Genomic DNA, 23,158 nt, shown 5'->3' on the forward strand with positions numbered 1-23,158 from the left:
CATAGCATTATATACATCTGTAAACATATTTCTCATGTTTAAACTGCAGCTGTTCATTTCTTGAAAATCATCTGGAGGACTTTGGTCATTTCTTCTTTTTCTGCTTTCTGCAGACAGACTTCTAGGTTTAGGCGTGCAGTTCTCACCTTCAGCACACTCCAGACATCAGTCTTAACACTTTAATGAAGCTTTGCTGTGCTGTGTTTGTATTGTGTTTGTGTTTTCGTTTACTTCAACAGAAACAGACATTTGCAATTTATGTGCACACAGCATGTGAGCAACATTTAAAAACCCCTTGAAGATCTCCAGACATCATGCTCTTAGGGAGGTGACGGGTGGTCGTAACTTTTCTTACAGTGGGAGAGGGGCAAGGATGAGCTTGGCTGAAGGTGTAGAGATATATGATGTTCTGTTCAATGTTCTTTGTGTAAGAGTGTCTGTGATAGGGTATATAAGATGTAAGGGCGGTGGCCACAATTCAGAGATGATCCTAGTGTTTTGGCTAGGATGTTTCTCTCCATATTGCAATATGTTATTAAACCATTTCAAAACGCTCACCTGGTTTGTTGCAGGTCATTGTTAAAATTTCCATAACAATTTGGCGTTGTCGAGCAGGGTTCCTCGTGTTACAGGTATAGCCCTTTAATGAAGGCTGTGGAAGGATGTGTGGGACTGCTCCTGGAGGTGTGTGTCTGAGTGAGGGAGAGAGGAAAACAAGGGGATCACGAGTAGCTACGGAAGAAACAGAAAATAAAGGCATTAAAAAGGGAATATAACAACTCCCACAGCAGCCCGAGGTGTGTGCGATGCTCGTTCTGAGTAAATTGTTGGAGCCCACTGTACACGGTGTTTACGCCTTGGAAGAAAATAAAGTTCCGGTGAAGCAGTTTTCCTACGCCTCCTTCTGTCTCTTCAATAGCAAAGTTGACCTGTGCAGTAAGCTTGTTACCGGCTACGAGCCAGTCACGAAACCCGAAGTAACAGCCAGAGGTCTTCTTACTACGGTTTGGTGCCATGGACCTGGTGAGGCAACACTAGGGGCTCTTTTCCAGGATTAAACTCTGCAAAGTGCCAAGAGAGAAGGAGAGCAAACTTTGTTTTTTCTCAGACAGCAGAGAGAATGGGGGCGCCGGGAGATGTTGAAGGGGACGACAAGGTAATGCACTTCAATAACATTAGCAACCCATTTTTGTCGAAATGCCCATAAAGTGGCAAAGTTAATATGGACCGTGCTACTGACAGAAACAATAAGATCTGTAGTGACAACCCCTTCATCACAGGCATGGAACTAACGTCAGTGGCAAGCGTAGCAGCAGCCAATATGACAGGATTTGAAGCTGCATGGCATCTCACCCCGCCAGCTTCAACTCACACCAACCCTTTCTTAACACCAGTAGCAAAGCAGAATGCAGTGTGTAGCGAGTTTAAGCAGTTTCAGTACTCAGATTGTGAAGGCCCTGGAAATATTACATCTACACCACTTACAGTGGGACAGCATGGCACACATGATCACCTTTCTTGGATTATTACATCCCCCTCATGCAGCCAGCCATTCACCGCCATGAACTGTACCTGCAATGTCCCTATAAAACCACAGTTTACTGAGCCAGCGAAGCTACATATTATGCCAGGTACACCCCAACCTGCCCAATTCAGCTATGAAATGCCAGCTCAGGGCTACTTTTCCCCGACACCTCGCATGGTAACACCACCACCAGCAGGGGTGTGTGGGCTTTGTAAGCATGGCCATGGCCACAGTTCAAAACAAGCCATGCCAGGGCCACCAGCACTTGGAGAAGCACCAAGTGCTGGTGGCTCACACAGTTGTGCAGCCTCGCAAACCCTCTAGCATCCCGATCAGAGTCTTTAACCCTAGGGCTACAGCTGTTACCTTAAAGTGGGGTGCAGTGGCTGGGGTTCTTCAGCCTGTGCAAGTCCTGGAGGGGTCGGGGAATCACCCACCAAGGGTCTTGGCAGTCCTCGAGATTGATAGCACTGCCCCTGCTTCTGTGCCAAGCCATTGGCAGACCCTGTATGCTGAGAGCAGCCCCGGTTTCACACATGTTGCCCATTGCGGACTGGCAGGCCTGCTGAGGTCCTATGGTGATGTCTTCTCCACTGGCCCAAATGACCTTGGTCGCATCAGTGTCGTCCAGCATGACATCTTGACCATACCAGGGCCACCAGTTAAACACTCGCCATGCAGGATGGCAACAAATAGCGGCCGACCAGCAAGTACTGCAGAGTCTGGATGCTGGGTCAGCTCAGCCTAGCAATAGCAGCTGGGCTGTTCCAATTGTGATGGTGAAAAAGAAAAATCAGAGTCCCCAACTGTGTGTGGACTATAGACCACTAAATGAGCGAACTAAAGACGCTTAACCCCTGCCACGCATCCAGGATACCCTTGACACGCTTTCTACTGCCAAGTACTTCAGTACACTAGACCTGACATCAGGATACTGGCAGGTAGAGATGGCCTCCAGAGCCCGAAAAGATAAGATAAGATGAGATAAGATACCTTTACGGGTACAAAAAGCAGCTGCATTTGTACCCGTAAGGGATTGTTCTAGTGGAATGTGATGCCTTTTAGGCTATGCAATGCACCGGCCACATTCCAAAGGCTTATGGACAGAGTCCTGGCTGGGCTGCAGTGGGAGACGTGTTTAATGTACCTTGATGACATCATTGTCCTGGGTCAGGTTAGCACCCAGATGCTGGATTGACTTGAGCATCAGATTGCGTGGAGCCAACCTAAAACTGAAGCCATCTAAATGCTGCCTGTTCCGGGAGCAGGTTGCCTATCTGGGCCAAATCATCTCTGCAGGAGGTATTTCCACAGATTCCCAGAAAGTTCAACAAGTGACGGAATGGCCTGCACAGCGGGCCCGAACAGTGGACCGTCACAGCGGCGGTACAGCAGCCCCTGTCCTGGGTTACCCTCTGGACCAGGGTGACGTGTTCCTCGACACTGATGCCAGCGATTGTTGGATCGGAGCAATCCTTTTCCAAGTGCCAGGGGGCGAAGAGCAGATCCTGACTTATTGGAGCAGGTGGCTGTCAGCTACCGAACAAAACTACTGCACGACCAGGCGAGAGGTTCTAGTAGTTGTGGCATTCACTTCCCACTTCAGACAGTATCTGCTGGGTAGGCCATTCACTGTCCAGACTGACCATAGCAGCCTTTGCTGGCCTTAGAGATAGGGCGCGAAGTTCAGCCGTCAGGGAGGGGCTCAGAGTAGAGCAGCAACTCTTCCACATCAAAAGGCACCAGTTGAGGTGGTTTGGGCATCTGAGAAGGATGCCTCCTGGGCGCGGTGTTCCAGGCATGTCCCACCGGGAGGAGGCCCCCGGGGCAGACCCAGGACACACTGGAGAGATTATATCTGTCAGCTGGCCTGAGAATGAGTTTCACCCATCGTGGCCAATTTGTACATGGAAGAAGTAGAAAAGAGGGCTTTGCTATCCTACCCTGGAACAGCCATTGGTTCGGGTATGTGGATGACACCTGGGTGAAAATCAAATCTCAGGACGTACCACAATTCACGGATCACATTAACTTGGTGGACCAACACATCCAAATTCACCAGGGAGGATATGAAAAGTGGCAGGTTAGCCTTCTTAGACTGTGAGATTTCCATCAGTAATGGGGGACATCTAAAAGCTGATGTGTACCGTAAACCTACACATACGGATCAGTATCTAAGGTTTGACTCTCATCATCCACTGGAACATAAACTCGGTGTCATTAGCGACGCTACAACACAGAGCGAACACCATCCCCACAGACACAGCAGCCAGGGAGGCAGAAGATTAGCACATCAAGAAGGCCCTGAGTAAATGTGGTTATCCCAGCTGGACTTTTGTCAAAGCTGGAAAGGCACCTAAAGAAAGCTCCAGCCCATCCAGGAGAGAAGGACAACCTCTGACTAAGCGAAAACCTGTAGTGATCCCTTATGTGTCAGGAGTATCAGAGTAGTTGAGACGCATTTTTTCTAAACACCGGGTCTCTGTGGCTTTTAAACCCCAAAACACGCTGCGCCAAAAACTGGTCCACCCCAAGGATCGGGTCCCCCGACACAAACCGAGTAACATAGTGTACACTGTTAAGTGCCTGGAGGATTGCCAGGATTTATACATCGGGGAAACCAAACAACCTCTGGCGAAGCGGATGGCACAACACAGAAGAGCTACCTCGTCAGGCCAGGACTCTGCAGTCTATTTACACCTACCAGTGGACACTCTTTCAATGATGAGGATGTACACATCCTGGACAGGGAGGAACACTGGTTTGACCGCGGAGTCAAGGAGGCCATTTACGTGAAAAGGGAAAGATCATCTCTGAATTGGGGAGGGGGCCTAAGAGTACACCTGTCACCATCTTACAATGCTGTGATTGCAGCCATTCCCCAACTCTCTGTGAATGGTACTCATGGCCATTGATCAGTGAGTTTTGGTCAGTGGTTGTTGATCAATGGTCATGAGAATTTGCATAACTAAGATTAAGGAACTGACCTCCCAGCCCATTGTTCCTTCAGTGGGCTGGTTTCAGTCATTATGCAAATGCACTGTTTATAAGATTGGGGAAACCTGCAGTCAGCTGAGACTGAAGAAGTCACTTGGATGAGTGACGAAACGTTTCTCCCACAAAATGCTACGTCCAGATGAACAGAATCAACTTTTGGGGATAGGGTGAGAAGTTCGGCCATCAGGGAGGGGCTCAGTGTAGAGCCGCTGCTCCTCTGGATCAAAAGGAACCAGTTGAGGTGGTTTGGGCATCTGCCTCCTGGGCGCGTCCTGGGTGACATGTTCCGGGCATGTCCCACCGGGAGGAGGAACCCGAGGCAGACCCAGGTCACACTGGAGAGATTATGTCTCTCGACTGGCCTGGGAACTCCTTGGTGTTCCACCGTACAAGCTGAAGGAGTTGCCTGGAGAGAGGGAGGTTTGGCCTTCCCTGCGGCTGCTGCCCCCGCAACCCGACCCCGGATAAGTGGAGGATGGATGGATGGGATGGACCAGCAACATACAAGATATTTGTCACAATTTTTTTATAAATAAAAAACAAACAAAAGCTGATATATATGTATATATAACATTTTGCAGAGGATGTCACAATTTATTAATAAAAACACAGTAAATAGTGGTGACAAAAATTGGACTTGAAGACCTGATTTACTCCTTGAATCATACATTTAATTTATCTCTGAGACAAATAAAAAAAAAAAGAATAGACAAAAATGAGAGGTTTGGGGGTAAGTACATGGACTCGAACACAACCAACAACAAGCCGCTCTGGTCTTTCGGGAGCTTTCAATTGATCGTGATTTCCACTCATGACTTCACATATAATATCCAAGCACAGCACACACACAAACCACTCCAGCTGTACAGATACCAAACACAATATGTAGATTACTTGTGGTCGGAACAACATATATGTTCTGAGATGAAAATATTACTTCTAAATAGATGAGACATTATTTAAAAACTAAAATAAAGTGTCTTGTAGTGCTATAGTATTATAATATTCTATTTTATTTTAGTTTTATTTGGAGGAGGATGGTCTCCTCTGTAGGTGCTGAAGTCAGCTGTGCACTAGATGGCACCTCTGGACAACCAGAGGCCTCCATGTGTCATTTGAATCATATAAAAGGAGTGGCAACACAACAGGAGTTTATTTTATGACAAAGAGACGAGAGCAGAGCAAAGGAAGAATCTGACCTAAAAGGTAAACCAAGCATTGAATACACCTGTAAACATATCTGTCAACTGTTTATTTCTTGAAAGTCATCGTGAGTTTTTTCCTCATTTTTTTCTGCTTTCTGCAGAATAACTATTAGGTTTAGGTGTGCAATTCTCACCTGCAGCAAACTCCAGAAGTCAGTCTTGACTTTTTTATGAAGCAAAATAAGTAGAAAACACACATGTGCAATCTTGTGAAAGCAATTTGTGTGCACACAGCATGTGGACAAAGGAGTGCGCAATTTGAAACAATTAAATGCTGCATGTTGTTTATCAGTAGTGCACAGATTAACCAGATTTAAGTAGCTTCCAGTGAGGAATATGCATTGTTTAGTTAATTACTTAATTAGTTAGTTAGTTAAACATGTTGTACCCAAGTGTTGAAAGTCAAGAAAAGATTCACTGTATTTGCACCGTATGTATGTATGTATGTTAGAAATGGAGAAGAAAGTGAACTTTTAAATCACTTGAATTAAATTCCTGCAGGACATGTTCTGTTTCTAGCTTAAATTAACTCAGCGCCATTCCTAAAATTACTTTTACTGAAACATCAGCTTGTTCCGCATGATCATTTTGACACAGCCAACCTTACATAATCTATCATGTAGTCGTCTTCTAACAAATAGGACTAACAAAGGTTATCTTATCTGGTAATCTTATCTTTACATTGGGAAGCAAAATCTGAGTTTACAGCACCATATATGTCTTGAAAGATGTTCCAAAAGAACTTGGAGGCATTTCAAATTTTGACAGTTTGCAGCACATGTAACTGTGATTTTCAAAGCTGGCAAAGTTCTTGTAGTGCAATTAATTTTAAGTGGTGTCTAAATTCTGGGTAGTCTCAAGGATAGGAGACAAACTATACTGTAAGTAATTTTAAGTATTGCATAATGTCTTGTTAATTTTGTGGAAAATCCCTCCATCTTACAGTTCTTGTTTCAACTTGTAAATGCGTTAGAATTTCCGAGATGTGGGCTGTATAATGGAGCAGAGTAACATTGCTGGTTTCTTACAGGAAAGGAGACCCTCCTTTGTGAACAGTGATTGTAAAAAACAAACAAATTAAATTAGACTTGGCTCCATCGTTATAAGGTCATAAGCCTGCAAATTTTGTTGGTATTAAGTTCTTCTTAAACTTTGTTAAGGGAAAGCAGTCCTCAATCTCATGCACATCAGTGTAGTGAGTATTAAATACAGATGTTAAAAAAATGATGTAAAAGGTCAAATTATGCATTTCATAATATGACCAACACCCTGGAAAATACAACATATTTTCAGAGTAAGATAGGAAAATATTGTTTGTTTTTCTGCAAACTTGCCATGAAATTAGAGAATACTTCAAATTACTTATGCACGACTTAAGTTTACTTACAGTATTATTATTTCCTTGTTCATGTAAAAACATAAACCCTTTATTCTGGTCTGCCTACGTTTAAGTATTTAAGTGCAATTACATTATAATTTTAAATGTAACACATTGGAATTTAATTTAATTACAGGGGAATTTCCCCCTTAGTTGTGAGCCGTATTATAAAGTGCTATCCATAAAACCCCTAATTATCAACCTTGTTTATTAACATGGGCTTCCTGCATCAGTCTCTGTGCATGCTGATGTAAAATGGGGTGTTTGAGTAAGAAAAATGATCACGGCAAAACACAACACAGGTCCTGAGAGAAAGGCAGAAGACCAGTGCTTCAGAAACCAGTTAATCCTAGTATGAGATGTGTTTTAAGTAGTCCAGAGTGTACTGTTGCAGTTGTTGTTTCATCCCCAAAGTGTCAGCTGTTAAACTTTAAACTCGATCAATTTGAACACAAAGTTCTTAGAGGGCATTCAGGTGTGACACTCTTACAGAGAGCGCACAGAGATTTTAAAGTGGCTTTATTTATTTATTTATTTTTGGACAAATTAAAGTGAAATCATTCTCTGTATTGAATAGTCTTTACTACAATGCTGTAACATATGACAGATTTGACAGAACATTAAACCAAGCATAACAAACAAAAGTACATATACATGAATTTTCTTTATTTATTTCAGCAATTTATTGGCTTCTTTAGGTTCTATTACTTAAATACAGCTTAACAAACTGCATCTGAAAATTATCTTACCACAGCTCAGAATCTGTATCGTAAGGATACCTCAATAAGACAGAGTATGAACTTCCTGCTAGAGAAGTTTTCTTCACAAAGTTTAAGGACGGACTTAATCTGAACACAGAATGTAAACAAACAAAGATGCTGGTATTCTGTTTAACTCTTACTCTGCTCTCTGTTCTTCTTCTCCACTTGTGGTTTTTCACTCACAGCTCAGAACCTCGTGTTTCTTCTGATTTGAAGGCACCATGAACAACACAGCAAACCTGACCTCTCATCAAGATTTGTGGCGCAATGTGACGGTTGGAAACACCACCTGGGTTTACCGACCTGCTGTGAACTCGGCTCTTGATGATGCCATTTCAGTAGTGGTTATAATCATAATCATCATCAACATGGTTTCACTTGGATGCACCATGGAGGTGTCTAAGATCAAGGTGACCAAGATCAGCAGTGAATGCGAATGTATATGTGGTTTGTGTATATGCAAAAAAGCATTGTGACAAAGCCTGAAAAAATTACACGTAAGCAGGATTTTCGAGGATGTCCTTATGCCTGACAACACATTCCAGTTCCTGCAAGGAATTGCTGGCCATGTTTAGATAAAAAGGATAAAATAAGTAAATATGGTTAATGTGAAATTCTCACATGTCGGCAGCAAACCATGCAATCCATTCATGAGAAATGACACAGGGATAAAAGTTGTAAACACATAAACATGAAGAAAAGGAGGTGCTAAAAGCTGTGGAAAGTCATGACGCCAGCTGAAATCAGTAAATAGAAAGCAATCCTGCCGCTTAATGTAAACTAATTTCCGCAGTTTCAGTCCCAACTGAGCCTATAAAAAGATGTCTCATTACCAAGGTGTCACACAAGAAACATCTGATGAAGGGTAAAACCAACAAGATTTCTCAAGACCTTCGCAGCCTTATTGTTGCAAAACATAGTGATGGCATTAGTTACAGATAAATGTCTAAACTAGCGAAGGTTCCAGTGTAGCACTTTTGGGGCCATAATTTGGAAGTGGAAAGAACATAATTTCACCATAAAATGGACATGACCAGGTGCTACCAGACAGACGAGAGAAAAGAAACATCAGAAGAGTTCAAGTCCAAGAGTCAAGGACAGAAAGACCTGGAATCAGCAGGTACGATTGTGTCAAAGAAAACAATAAGTAATGCATTAAACCGCCATAGTCTGTAAGCATGCTCATGAAGCAAGACTCCATTGCTGAAGAGAAAGCATTTTGAAACATGTTCAAAGTTTGCTGAACAAAATTTAGACACATCTGTGAAATACCGGGGGAATATAATTTGGTCAGACCAAAACAGAACTGTTTGGATGCCGTAATGCACACCATGTTTGGAGGTCAAAAGGCACTGCACATTACCCTAAAATCACCATACCGACAGTGAAGTTTGAAGGTGGGAACATCATGGAGTGGGGATATTTTTCAGCATATGGCATTGGCATGCTTCATATAATTGAAGGAAGGATGAATGGAAAAATGTACCGGGACATTCTTGATGAAAATCTGCTGTCATCTACCAGGATGATGACGATAAAACAAGGGTGGACGTCCCAAACACAGATCCAAGGAAACTCTGTTAGTTATGGATATGCCTGGTTTAAATTTCTTTGCATGTGTGGATTGGATGGGTTGTTAGTGACATCTGCCTTTGAAATGATGTCAGTACCACCTTTAGAAATATATTCACTTAGCAAATTGGTAAAGTGTTCAATACTTATTCAGTACTGCCTTTGAAATGGCAAGGTGTCACCTGAGTGAGCCGGAATAGGTGGCAAGAGTGAGGCAAGACTATACTTCTCTGCTCCGACTGCTGCCCCATGACCTGAACCTGGATAAGCATCAGGAAATGGAAGGAAGGAAGGAAGGAAGGAAGGAAGGACGGACTGATTATTTTTACTCAAACTGGAATAAAATCTTCAAATATTTACAGATACAGGATTTCGGAATAATACTTATTGCTATGAATACAGAAAACTGAAAGTTTACCTTTTTGAATTGAAATGAACTTTTTAACATTTTGAAGTGTGTTTATATATCCAGTGATATTATTTCTGATCAGTTTTCTACCTTCTTCTGTTTCCAGTATCACCTCATGAAACCTAAGGGGGTGGCTATTGCAGTTGTGTCCCAGTATGTGATCATGCCTCTTACAGCCTTTTGCTTGGCTAAGGTTGGTATTACGTTAAATAAGATTAGAAATAATACTTCATATGAAGTTAGTTCCCCACAAAATTTTTGAAGAGATTCATAATAAAAATGAGAAAACTATATAAACTGACTTAACTGAAAGAAACTTAATATTGAAACAAATCAATTTAAAAAAAGAAAGAAAGCATTTCTCATTTTGGGTAATAAAGATCTTTATGATATAAGGGGGCCTGATTATTCATGATTTTTTTATGTGAGGAAAATCATTTTAAATTCAACTCTGAATTTAACAGGGAACCAATGAAGAGAAGCTAATATGAGGGAAATCTGATTTCTCTTTCCAGTGTCATTTAGTACTCTCGTTCTTCACCCTATAATACATAGTGGCCCAATATAATTGAATTTGTGTTGCTGTACCAGTATATAACTGACACCAGATCAGCACTTGTATCACTGTTAAACCTTGTTACTGGCATCCTGTAAGAGGTTATTGTGATTTTGTGTTACAGGGGTTCCAGTTGAGGGATATAACAGCTGTGACTGTTCTGGTCTGTGGCTGCTGTCCTGGAGGACAGATCTCCAACACATTGACTCTGGCACTAAAGGGGGACATGAACCTCAGGTACACATGGGAAGTTATATTCTTGTAATACATTTATATTAAAAATGTAATTTGAGGTGATCATAACCCTTGTCTTTCCCTTCAGCATCGTGATGACTTCCTGCTCCATGTTGTTGGCTATGGGTATGATGCCTCTCCTGCTCTACATCTACTGCCAGGGTTTCCCCAGCGTGCAGAACGCTGTCCCGTATGTTCAAATCATCTTATCGTTGGTCTTGACCCTTGTCCCGTGTGGCATCGGCATCCTCATCAACACCTACAGGCCGCAGTATTCGAAGAGGGTCACAAAGGTTTGTGAAGAGAATGAAGGTCAGACAGATCACTAGAACTGATTAACAGTGTTGATTAATCAGGTGGTGCAGGGATGGCAAATAAAGACTTTAATAACTGATATTTGTTATGTTGTTTAACAAAAAACAAAAGACAACAGAAAACCTGTGGATTTTATCATCTTAAATATTAGGATTTACTGATTTTTTTTCACTTGACAGACAGAGAAACTGAATAACTCTAGACATCAATCTGTGAACTGATACAATTCCTGAGACTTGATAATTCGTAAGGCTTTGGACACTTTGGACACACATCAGATCTCCAAAGAAAAAAGCATGCTGAATATCTATAATAATGTTAAATGGGTAATGTGTTAGGAATGAAGAAATTCCATCTGATGGAAACGAGAATCATTAACCTACAGAGAGGTGAATTCAAAGACACCCGAAAATCAAAGAAAAAAAAATATGTAAAAGGTTAGTGCATTTTGCTGAAATTTCATTGTAGTTTGTAGCTTGTCTAAGGATCTCAAACAGATACCTAATGGTAGTCAGAGTGCTGTTGCCTAGCCTGTAGAGGTCTCTGCGTTCCTTTCATAAGCCCCCGCAAACCATCACTGACCCACCTGCTCTCATCTGTGAAAAGCACAGGGTGGACCTGCCAATTCTGGCATTCCATGGCAAATGCCAAATGAGGCTCCACAGTGTCAGGGAATGAGCAGAGGTGTCACGGTCTGCGGCGGGCGGACCGTGTGTGGGAGTGTGAGGTTCCAGGTGCAGACATAGACGAGGAGACAGTACTGAACTTGAAACGAAAAGCGAGCCTTTATTTGGGCTGATTAACGTGGCAAACAACAGAAAGCACAGAGGCAAAACTAAACTAGAAGCTCAACTGGGAAAACGAAGAACTGACACTAAACTCAGACAGCAGGGAAAGCGAAGACAGGGTGACAACGATGCATATGGGAGACTACTATGAACAGGACTCTGTGCTGGAACAACAAAGAACTATACACGTAAGCAACATGACCAGCACAGAGTCCTGAAACCTGGCGTAACATGGGGGAAGTTGAACAGACGACGCGGCCACGAACAAAGGAAGACTGAGGACTTAAATACACACATGAGGTGATCAGGGGAAGTGGAGACACATGAGAACACAGCTGACTAGAAGGAAACATAATGACAATACAGGGGAGAGTAACACTAACTACAATGAACAAAGAACACCATACTCTTTCAAAATAAAACAGGAAACACAGAGACATAGACATGGAGATAGAACATGAACTTAACCTAACCACAGACATGAAACATGACAGGTAGACACACGGACCAGGGAGAGATGACAAAAGGGACTAAGAAACCCAGGACTAAACTGCAAACTAGAAAACAACTAGATGCGTTAAACTACACATGTAGATACAAAAAATATGCATTAGAACTTAAACCCTGGGCCTCATGGCCCAGTACCGTGACAAGAGGGCCCACTAGAGGACGTCTGGCCCTCAGGCCACCCTTATGAAAGAGACATTCACACAATTTTATAGGGCTCTGACAATGCTCATCCCGTTCCTCCTTGCACAAAGGAGCAGATACAGGTAGAGCAGGGGAAGCTACCTGAACGCTACTCCCACAGAGGTCATTATATTTTTAATAATTTTACATCTTCACTCCGTACAACACTCTAGCTCCTCTGGAAAAAAAAAGACTCAAATAGGAAGTACTTGACTCCACGGTATAACTTTCAAACGGGCATCTTAAAAAAGATAACTCGTAGGCTGGAGAGGAAATGGTGTCTCACTCATTTACAGGATCAGCCAGGAAAAATATTTTCTGGCTCAATAAAAAAAGAGGATTTAAAATCCTCCTCATCACATACAAGGTCTTAAATCTTGAATCGATTTTTAAGACTTCATAATACCATTTCACCTTAATAGAGAACTTCTGCTCTCAGACTGCAGGCTTAGTTGTGGTTCCCAGAGTATTTAAAAGTAGAATGGGAGGCAGAGCCTTCAGCTGTCAGGCTGTTGCCTCTTCTGTGAAACCAACTCCCAGTTTGGATTCGAGAGACGGACACCCTCTCTATTTTTTAAGATTAAGCTTAAAACTTTTTGACAAAGCTTATAGTTAGGGCTGGATCAGGTGATCCCGAATCCTCCCTTAGTTATGCTGCAATAGGTCTAGGATGTTGGGGCTTCTGATGAAGTGTTTCTTCTTTACTCACTATGTGTTTATACACCACTCAGCATTTAATCATTGGTTATTATTAATCGATGGCTTGTGACTTTGTCCTGTTTTCCTCCTCTCAATCCGAACTGGTCACAGCAGATGGCCACCCCCCAGTGAGCCTGGTTTTGCCGGAGGTTTCTTCCTGTTAAAAGGGAGTTTTTACTTTCCTCTGTGGCCAAAGCGATTGCTCATAGGGGTCATATGATTATTGGGGTTTTCTTTGTTTTCAATGTATTATTGTAAGGTCTTTACCTTACAATATAAAGTGCCTTGAGTTGCCTCAATTCAACTTGAGTTGAGTTGAATTGACAACAGTCAGAAATGATGAGGTTGGAAAAATCCCAATGGCCTCCATTTCTGTTTTGAGTGTTGTCTTGTTGTTGATTTCATCAACATCCGAGCCACTAAAACTGATTAACAACCCCCTCTGCTACTTAACTGACCAGATCAATATCCCAGAAGTTTCATTTACTTGATGCTATACTCTGAAAAGTGTTCCTTTAATTTTTTGAGCAACATAGAACCAAAAGAGAAGTCAAACACTGATTTATTCCCTCTCTTGTTGCTGTTGTTAGGTAGGCATCATTATCTTGCTGATTTTTACTGTGGTGACCTTGATCTTAACCACTATTGCAAACGGACGCTACATCCTGACTCTGCTGTCTCCTTCACTCTTGGCCATCGCTGGTCTCATGCCTTTGATAGGCTACTGCTTTGGCTATGTCTTCTCTTCAATCTTCAGACTCAGCCACAGGTAGGTTATTTGCTTAATTCAGTCATTGATCGATATTATCGACATTAATGATCCTATGAGGTTTGGAAAAATATATAGATAGATCTCTCTCTATATATATATGTATATAGAGAGAGAGACAGACACACAGGCAGGTAGATAGATATGACTTGTAAATAATCCTTCCTTGCCTTCAGGGAGCGGAGGACCGTTTCCATGGAAACAGGCTGTCAGAATATCGTGCTGTGCTCCACCATATTGAAGGTAGCCTTCCCTAGCGAAGTGGTGGGTCCTCTGTATCTATTCCCGGGAGTCTACTTTGTGTTTCAGTTGTTCGAGGCGGCGATGATCATCATGCTGTTTTGGTGCTACCAAAGGTTCAAGAGAAAGGAGAACGGTAAGAGTGACAGCAGGTTTCAGAGGTTACATTTTACCACAGGCCTTTTATTACACAAGATAAAAAAAAAAAACAAGAGTTTACAGATGTCTGGCTGATCATTATTTCACAAAAATTCAACTGTGAATTGATCAAGTGTGGGTTAACTCACTGAACTACATCCAGGTTGCAGCATCTCAGATTGGAGGTGTAAATACAGGGGTCCAACAAAGAATGGCCACGCATCATACTGATGTCTTCGGAAATTTATTTCTCTCTCTCTCTCACTCTTATTGTCTTCAGACACTGTGAAAACTGAAGAAACACAAAGTTTACAACATAAATGTTTTGAGCTTATCAGTCTCTAATATCAGTGTCCATAAACAGTCTTGTGCAAGCAGAACAGATAAAATGCACAATAATGGATATCACAAAAATGTCCTCTCATTACCAGTGTAGAACACGTATGCAACATTATACAAACAATATACATGAAACCATACCGCGTGCACCTCTTGGACCACGTGCAGAATAACATTAACGTTGAGGCTGTAGATGCATCTGTAGCCATGTATCCATGCTAGCTCCACAATGCCATGGTTGTGCTCTCAACCAAACTCTGGTCATGTGACAATTACAAAATTTACCTCATACAAACATTACAAACTTTACATATTTAACGAACCCATATTTTGTAATCACATATTTTAGACATGTTTTTTAATTAACGTTAAACTTTTATCATCTTATCTTATAAATAAATGAACTAAATTAAGCATGAATCTATCACAGAAACATGAAATAACCAACTTTATTTTAACTGTCTCAGGGACAGTTACAGGAGGGTTTGCATTACTGAAGTTGCCATATTTCAAATATATTAGATTAAACACTTTTAAATTTTGTGTTTGAAGAAACAGTACTTTTAGCACTACACAAAGTATAGAGCAGAAAAATACAGATATATTCTTTATTGTACCTTTATGGGCTTGTAAATTGGGCGATACCTTCTAAGGTACTCTTGTTGTTCCCTTTCATGTTGTAGGTTATGGTGACCAGTCTTGAACCACTAATGGCAATATTATACTCATGTACTGGTACCCAAACTGACCTTTTTAAAAAGGTGCCACGTTAGATACAGTGTAATTTATTCTATATATTTTCATTATTAATAATGTATTTGCTTTGATTGTTAGTCATTTAAGTGGTCTCATTGATCACCGAAAGCATTATGCGCCTCACATCTGCCTCAACATGTGGCAACAGTGCTAACCACTGCACCACTCTGACCTGAGACGAACACACAATAAATGTCAGACGGTATTAAATGCTCAAGTACGCTTGAGCCTCAGTTAGCAGCACAGTTAAATGCTCATTTTTTAAATACATTCTGCATTTAACAATTAGTTAGTAATTATTATTAACATCTGGCACTCTCAAATAGCTTAATTGAGTTCAATTCAATTTTATTTATATAGAGCCAAATCATAACAGTAGATGCCTCAAGGGAGTTAAGTTAATTATATTAAGGTCTTACATTCTAAGTTTTTACAATAATACACAGAAACCCCCAACAATCAAACCACCCTCCTATTAGGAACCACTTGGCCACAGTGGGAAGGAAAAACTCTTGTTTAACAGGGAGAAACCTCCAGCCGGCTCAGGGAGCGGCAGCTATTTGCAGCGATTGGTTGGGTTGGAGTGGAGGAAGACCTAGTTTACCTAGTTATTCTAGACACAGGAACTTGAACACATAGTACATTACTAAACACACAGTCTGTGGTTGAAGCAGCAGAAAAAAAGAGGCAGAGAAAATGAACAATTGTGTGGATGAGCGAAAACAATACACAAAATTATGACCTGAGTCGTAACAAACTGCAAGCACCAATGAGCCCACAAAAAGGTTTCTGGCTAAGAGTCTCTGCTGCCTGTTCTTGTTTTCCATTCTACACACAAAAAAATGGCAAAACGGCGCCAAAACACTCCATCGAAGAATAACTTTGTGATTGTGTTTTGTTTACCAAATCTTAGGATTTTACATCTAACCACAGGTTGAGCAACTTTTGTGTCAAATCTTAGTTTGTGTTAATGAATCTGCTTATCTGACCCACAGAGCCGTACCAGCCTGCGGCCACTGGAGAGGATCTGAAAGAGTCTGATGTGTGATGTCAATTACCACTCATATATTTCTCTATTAGCGTGCACTGTTACACCAAAGGGGATCCAGACGAAGGAAACAAAATCATACAGCTTACTGAACAAACAGAAAAATGTGCAACTGTATTTTTTGATTATTATACCATATTGTTATGAAACCTGTTAATGTTTCAGTAACTTCAGTTACAAAGCACCAGTGAAAAGAAAATCCAGTTTTAAATAAATTTTTGAAAAATTAGAGAAGTCTCTTTTTCCTATGTCATACAAACACAACATTTTCGCTTAAAATAAATTCATTATGTACATAAATGTACTTTTTCCAAGATCTTGTCCACCAAGTACCAACATTATCACTGAGAGAGAAGCTATGGAAGCATCTAAAAGAAGCATCAAAAGTTTCCCGGATAAATAGTTGGATAAATATGTGGAGTGGTCTGTGAGGAATCATCTGCTTCTTAATGTAAAAAAAGATCAGACAGACAGTGATCAACTTCAGACGGGAGAGCATGATGATGTGGTGGAGTACAGGTATCTGTCCACAGAGTGGGTGTACACAAACAGGGGGTGAGCAAGGAAACAAATTTATTGATTTAGAGGAGCTTATTGAGTAATAGTTAATATTTTTCCTTTTATTTACTCATTTATTTTCATGAAATTATTTCCAAGAGGAGGAGCTTCTTTAGCACTTCTCAAGATGCTTAACTCACCTGTGCATTAGATGGCACTTCTGCACAAACAGAAGCTTCCATGTGTCATTTGAAACAGACAAAAGGAGTAAGGAGTGACAACATGAAAGGAATTGGTTTTATGACACAGAGAAAAGCGAAGAACGTGGCCCAATAGGTAAACATAGCATTATATACACCTGTAAACATATTTCTCATGTTTAAACTGCAGCTGTTCATTTCTTGAAAATCATCTGGAGGATTTTGGTCATTTCTTCTTTTTCTGCTTTCTGCAGACAGACTTCTAGGTTTAGGCTAGACTTTAATGAAGCTTTGCTGTGCTGTGTTTGTATTGTGTTTGTATTTTTGTTTACTTCAACAGAAACAGACATTTGCAATTTATGTGCACACAGCATGTGAGCAACATTTAAAAACCCCTTGAAGATCTCCAGACATCATGCTCTTAGGGAGGTGACGGGTGGTCGTAACTTTTCTTACAGTGGGAGAGGGGCAAGGATGAGCTTGGCTGAAGGTGTAGAGATATATGATGTTCTGGACAATGTGTTTTGTGTAAGAGTGTCTGTGATAGGGTATATAAGATGTAAGGGCGGTGGCCACAATTCAGAGATGATCCTAGTGTTTTGGCTAGGATGTTTCTCTCCATATTGCAATATGTTATTAAACCATTTCAAAACGCTCACCTGGTTTGTTGCAGGTCATTGTTAAAATTTCCATAACAATTTGGCGTTGTCGAGCAGGTTTCCTCGTGTTACAGGTATAGCCCTTTAATGAAGGCTGTGGAAGGATATGTGGGACTGCTCCTGGAGGTGTGTGTCTGAGTGAGGGAGAGAGGAAAACAAGGGGATCACGAGTAGCTACGGAAGAAACAGAAAATAAAGGCATTAAAAAGGGAATATAACAACTCCCACAGCAGCCCGAGGTGTGTGTGATGCTCGTTCTGAGTAAATTGTTGGAGCCCACTGTACACGGTGTTTACACCTTGGAAGAAAATAAAGTGCCGGTGAAGCAGTTTTCCTACGCCTCCTTCTGTCTCTTCAATAGCAAAGTTGACCTGTGCAGTAAGCTTGTTACCGGCTACGAGCCAGTCACGGAACCTGAAGTAACAGCCGGAGGTCTTCTTACTAAGGCCTGGCGAGGCAACACTAGGGGCTCTTTTCCAGGATTAAACTCTGCAAAGTGCCAAGAGAGAAGGAGAGCAAACTTTTTTTTCTCAGACAGCAGAGGGAATGGGGGCGCCGGGAGATGCTGAAGGGGACGACAAGGTAATGCACTTCAATAACATTAGCAACCCATTTTTGTCGGAATGCCCATAAAGTGGCAAAGTTAATATGGACCGTGCTACTGACAGAAACAATAAGATCTGTAGTGGCAACCCCTTCATCACAGGCATGGAACTAACGTCAGTGGCAAGCGTAGCAGAAGCCAATATGACAGGATTTGAAGCTGCATGGCATCTCACCCCGCCAGCTTCAACTCACACCAACCCTTTCTTAACACCAGTAGCAAAGCAGAATGCAGTGTGTAGCGAGTTTAAGCAGTTTCAGTACTCAGATTGTGAAGGCCCTGGAAATATTACATCTACACCACTTACAGTGGGACAGCATGGCACACATGATCACCTTTCTTGGATTATTACATCCCCCTCATGCAGCCAGCCATTCACCGCCATGAACTGTACCTGCAATGTCCCTATAAAACCACAGTTTACTGAGCCAGCGAAGCTACATATTATGCCAGGTACACCTCAACCTGCCCAATTCAGCTATGAAATGCCAGCTCAGGGCTACTTTTCCCCGACACCTCGCATGGTAACACCACCACCAGCAGGGGTGTGTGGGCTTTGTAAGCATGGCCATGACCACAGTTCAAAACAAGCCATGCCAGGGCCACCAGCACTTGGAGAAGCACCAAGTGCTGGTGGCTCACACAGATGTGCAGCCTCGCAAACCCTCTAGCATCCCAATCAGAGTCTTTAACCCTAGGGCTACAGCTGTTACCTTAAAGTGGGGTGCAGTGGCTGGGGTTCTTCAGCCTGTGCAAGTCCTGGAGGGGTCGGGGAATCACCCACCAAGGGTCTTGGCAGTCCTCGAGATTGATAGCACTGCCCCTGCTTCTGTGCCAAGCCATTGGCAGACCCTGTATGCTGAGAGCAGCTCCGGTTTCACACACGTTGCCCATTGCGGACTGGCAGGCCTGCTGAGGTCCTATGGTGATGTCTTCTCCACTGGCCCAAATGACCTTGGTCGCATCAGTGTCGTCCAGCATGACATCTTGACCATGCCAGGGCCACCAGTTAAGCACTCGCCATGCAGGATGGCAGGAGACAAACAAATAGCGGCCGAATAGCAAGTACAGCAGAGCCTGGAGGCTGGGTCAGCTCAGCCTAGCAATAGCAGCTGGGCTGTTCCAATTGTGATGGTGAAAAAGAAAGATCAGAGTCCCCGACTGTGTGTGGACTATACACCAATAAATGAGCGAACTCGCTTAACCCCTGCCACGCATCCAAGATACCCTTGACACGCTTTCTACTGCCAAGTACTTCAGTACACTAGACCTGACATCAGGATACTGGCAGGTAGAGATGGCCTCCAGAGCCTGAAAAGATAAGATATCTTTACGGGTACAAAAAGCAGCTGCATTTTGTACCCGTAAGGGATTGTTCTAGTGGAATGTGATGCCTTTTAGGCTATGCAATGCACCGGCCACATTCCAAAGGCTTATGGACAGAGTCCTGGCTGGGCTGCAGTGGGAGACGTGTTTAGTGTACGTTGATGACATCATTGTCCTGGGTCAGGTTAGCACCCAGATGCTGGATCGGCATGAGCAAGCATTCATCAGATTGCGTGGAGCCAACCTACAACTGAAGCCATCTAAATGCTGCCTGTTCCGGGAGCAGGTTGCCTATCTGGGCCAAATCATCTCTGCTGGAGGTATTTCCACAGATTCCCAGAAAGTTCAACAAGTGACGGAATGGCCTGCACAGCGGGCGTTACAGCAGCCCCTGTCCTGGGTTACCCTCTGGACCAGGGTGACTTGTTCCTCGACACTGATGCCAGCGATTGTTGGATCGGAGCAATCCTTTTTCAAGTGCCAGGGGGCGAAGAGCAGATCCTGGCTTATTGAAGCAGGTGGCTGTCAGCTACCGAACAAAACTACTGCACGACCAGGCGAGAGGTTCTAGCAGTTGTGGCATTCACTTCCCACTTCAGACAGTATCTGCTGGGTAGGCCATTCACTGTCCGGACTGACCATAGCAGTCTTTGCCGGACAAGCTGGGAGGTGGCTGGGGAGAGGGAGGTCTGGGCTTTCCTGCAGCTGCTGCCTCCGCAACCCGGTCCCGGATAAGTGGAAGAAGATGAATGGATGGATGGGATGGACCAGCAACATACAAGATATTTGTTACAATTTTGTTTATAAATAAAAAACAAAAAAAAGCTGATATATATGTATATATAACATTTTGCAGAGGATGTCACAATTTATTAATAAAAACACAGTAAATAGTGGTGACAAAAATTGGACTTGAAGACCTGATTTACTCCTTGAATCATACATTTAATTTATCTCTGAGACAAATAAAAAAAAAAGAATAGACAAAAATGAGAGGTTTGGGGGTAAGTACATGGACTCGAACACAACCAACAACAAGCCGCTCTGGTCTTTCGGGAGCTTTCAATTGATCGTGATTTCCACTCATGACTTCACATATAATATCCAAGCACAGCACACACACAAACCACTCCAGCTGTACAGATACCAAACACAATATGTAGATTACTTGTGGTCGGAACAACATATATGTTCTGTGATGAAAATATTACTTCTAAATAGATGAGACATTATTTAAAAACTAAAATAAAGTGTCTTGTAGTGCTATAGTATTATAATATTGTATTTTATTTTAGTTTTATTTGGAGGAGGATGATCTCCTCTGTAGGTGCTGAAGTCAGCTGTGCACTAGATGGCACCTCTGGACAACCAGAGGCCTCCATGTGTCATTTGAATCATATAAAAAGAGTGGCAACACAAAAGGAGTTTATTTTATGACAAAGAGACGAGAGCAGAGCAAAGGAAGAATCTGACCTAAAAGGTAAACCAAGCATTGAATACACCTGTAAACATATCTGTCAACTGTTTATTTCTTGAAAATCATCGTGAGTTTTTTCCTCATTTTTTTCTGCTTTCTGCAGAATAACTATTAGGTTTAGGTGTGCAATTCTCACCTGCAGCAAACTCCAGAAGTCAGTCTTGACTTTTTTATGAAGCAAAATAAGTAGAAAACACACATGTGCAATCTTGTGAAAGCAATTTGTGTGCACACAGCATGTGGACAAAGGAGTGCGCAATTTGAAACAATTAAATGCTGCATGTTGTTTATCAGTAGTGCACAGATTAACCAGATTTAAGTAGCTTCCAGTGAGGAATATGCATTGTTTAGTTAATTACTTAATTAGTTAGTTAGTTAAACATGTTGTACCCAAGTGTTGAAAGTCAAGAAAAGATTCACTGTATTTGCACCGTATGTATGTATGTATGTTAGAAATGGAGAAGAAAGTGAACTTTTAAATCACTTGAATTAAATTCCTGCAGGACAATGTTCTGTTTCTAGCTTAAATTAACTCAGCGCCATTCCTAAAATTACTTTTACTGAAACATCAGCTTGTTCCGCATGATCATTTTGACACAGCCAACCTTACATAATCTATCATGTAGTCGTCTTCTAACAAATAGGACTAACAAAGGTTATCTTATCTGGTAATCTTATCTTTACATTGGGAAGCAAAATCTGAGTTTACAGCACCATATATGTCTTGAAAGATGTTCCAAAAGAACTTGGAGGCATTTCAAATTTTGACAGTTTGCAGCACATGTAACTATGATTTTCAAAGCTGGCAAAGTTCTTGTAGTGCAATTAATTTTAAGTGGTGTCTAAATTCTGGGTAGTCTCAAGGATAGGAGACAAACTATACTGTAAGTAATTTTAAGTATTGCATAATGTCTTGTTAATTTTGTGGAAAATCCCTCCATCTTACAGTTCTTGTTTCAACTTGTAAATGCGTTAGAATTTCCGAGATGTGGGCTGTATAATGGAGCAGAGTAACATTGCTGGTTTCTTACAGGAAAGGAGACCCTCCTTTGTGAACAGTGATTGTAAAAAACAAACAAATTAAATTAGACTTGGCTCCATCGTTATAAGGTCATAAGCCTGCAAATTTTGTTGGTATTAAGTTCTTCTTAAACTTTGTTAAGGGAAAGCAGTCCTCAATCTCATGCACATCAGTGTAGTGAGTATTAAATACAGATGTTAAAAAAATGATGTAAAAGGTCAAATTATGCATTTCATAATATGACCAACACCCTGGAAAATACAACATATTTTCAGAGTAAGATAGGAAAATATTGTTTGTTTTTCTGCAAACTTGCCATGAAATTAGAGAATACTTCAAATTACTTATGCACGACTTAAGTTTACTTACAGTATTATTATTTCCTTGTTCATGTAAAAACATAAACCCTTTATTCTGGTCTGCCTACGTTTAAGTATTTAAGTGCAATTACATTATAATTTTAAATGTAACACTTTGAAATTCCATTTAATTACAGGGGAATTTCCCCCTTAGTTGTGAGCCGTATTATAAAGTGCTTCCCTTTAAACCTCCAGTTATCAACCTTGTTTATTAACACAGGCTTTCTGCTTCAGTCAGCACAGGTCCTGAGGAAAAGGTAGAAGACCAATGCTGAGATGTGTTTTAAGTACTCCAGAGTGTACTGTTACAGTTGTTTTTTCATTGCCAAAGTGTCAGCAGTTAAACTTTAAACTCCATCAATTTGAGCACAAAGTTATTAGAGGGCATTCAGGTGTGACACTCTTGCGCACAGAGATTTTAAAGCGGCTTTATTTCTTTTATTATTGGACAAATTAAAGTTAAATCATTCTCTGTATTGAATAGTCTTTACTACAGTGCTGTAACATATGACAGCTTTGACAGAACATTAAACCAAGCACAACAAATAAAAGTACATATACATGAATTTTCTGCATTTATTTTAGCAATTTATTG

At 41.6% G+C, this 23,158-nt stretch overlaps 1 protein-coding gene across 2 annotated transcripts; it reads left to right on the forward strand.

The window, feature by feature from the left end:
• The first annotated feature begins 8,065 nt into the window (after positions 1–8,065).
• On the forward strand, positions 8,066–16,617 carry LOC146371969 (hepatic sodium/bile acid cotransporter-like). 2 transcript variants are annotated; one of them, XM_084953476.1, is made up of 7 exons: positions 8,066–8,276; positions 9,954–10,040; positions 10,528–10,640; positions 10,726–10,930; positions 13,720–13,898; positions 14,075–14,274; positions 16,367–16,617. In XM_084953476.1, exons 1-7 carry the CDS (start codon positions 8,088–8,090, stop codon positions 16,417–16,419), a joined length of 1,026 nt encoding a protein of 341 aa, XP_084809602.1. In that variant the 5' UTR covers positions 8,066–8,087; the 3' UTR covers positions 16,420–16,617. The 2 variants fall into 2 exon arrangements, with proteins under 2 accessions (XP_084809602.1, XP_084809603.1); XM_084953477.1 differs by having other exon boundaries at positions 14,075–14,141.
• Positions 16,618–23,158: the final 6,541 nt, after the last annotated feature.

This window comes from Perissodus microlepis, chromosome 15 (genome assembly GCF_051167445.1).
Source record: "Perissodus microlepis isolate ML-2025 ecotype Zambia chromosome 15, ASM5116744v1, whole genome shotgun sequence".
Lineage (NCBI taxonomy): Eukaryota > Metazoa > Chordata > Actinopteri > Cichliformes > Cichlidae > Perissodus > Perissodus microlepis.

Excerpts from the sequence above, each read along its gene's own strand:
- LOC146371969 (XM_084953476.1), top strand. The coding sequence starts at position 8,088 with ATGAACAACACAGCAAACCTGACCTCTCATCAAGATTTGTGGCGCAAT. Across the intron at positions 8,277-9,953 it reads TGGAGGTGTCTAAGATCAAG|TATCACCTCATGAAACCTAA; the intron begins GTGACCAAGATC and ends TTCTGTTTCCAG. Across the intron at positions 10,041-10,527 it reads CAGCCTTTTGCTTGGCTAAG|GGGTTCCAGTTGAGGGATAT; the intron begins GTTGGTATTACG and ends TTTGTGTTACAG.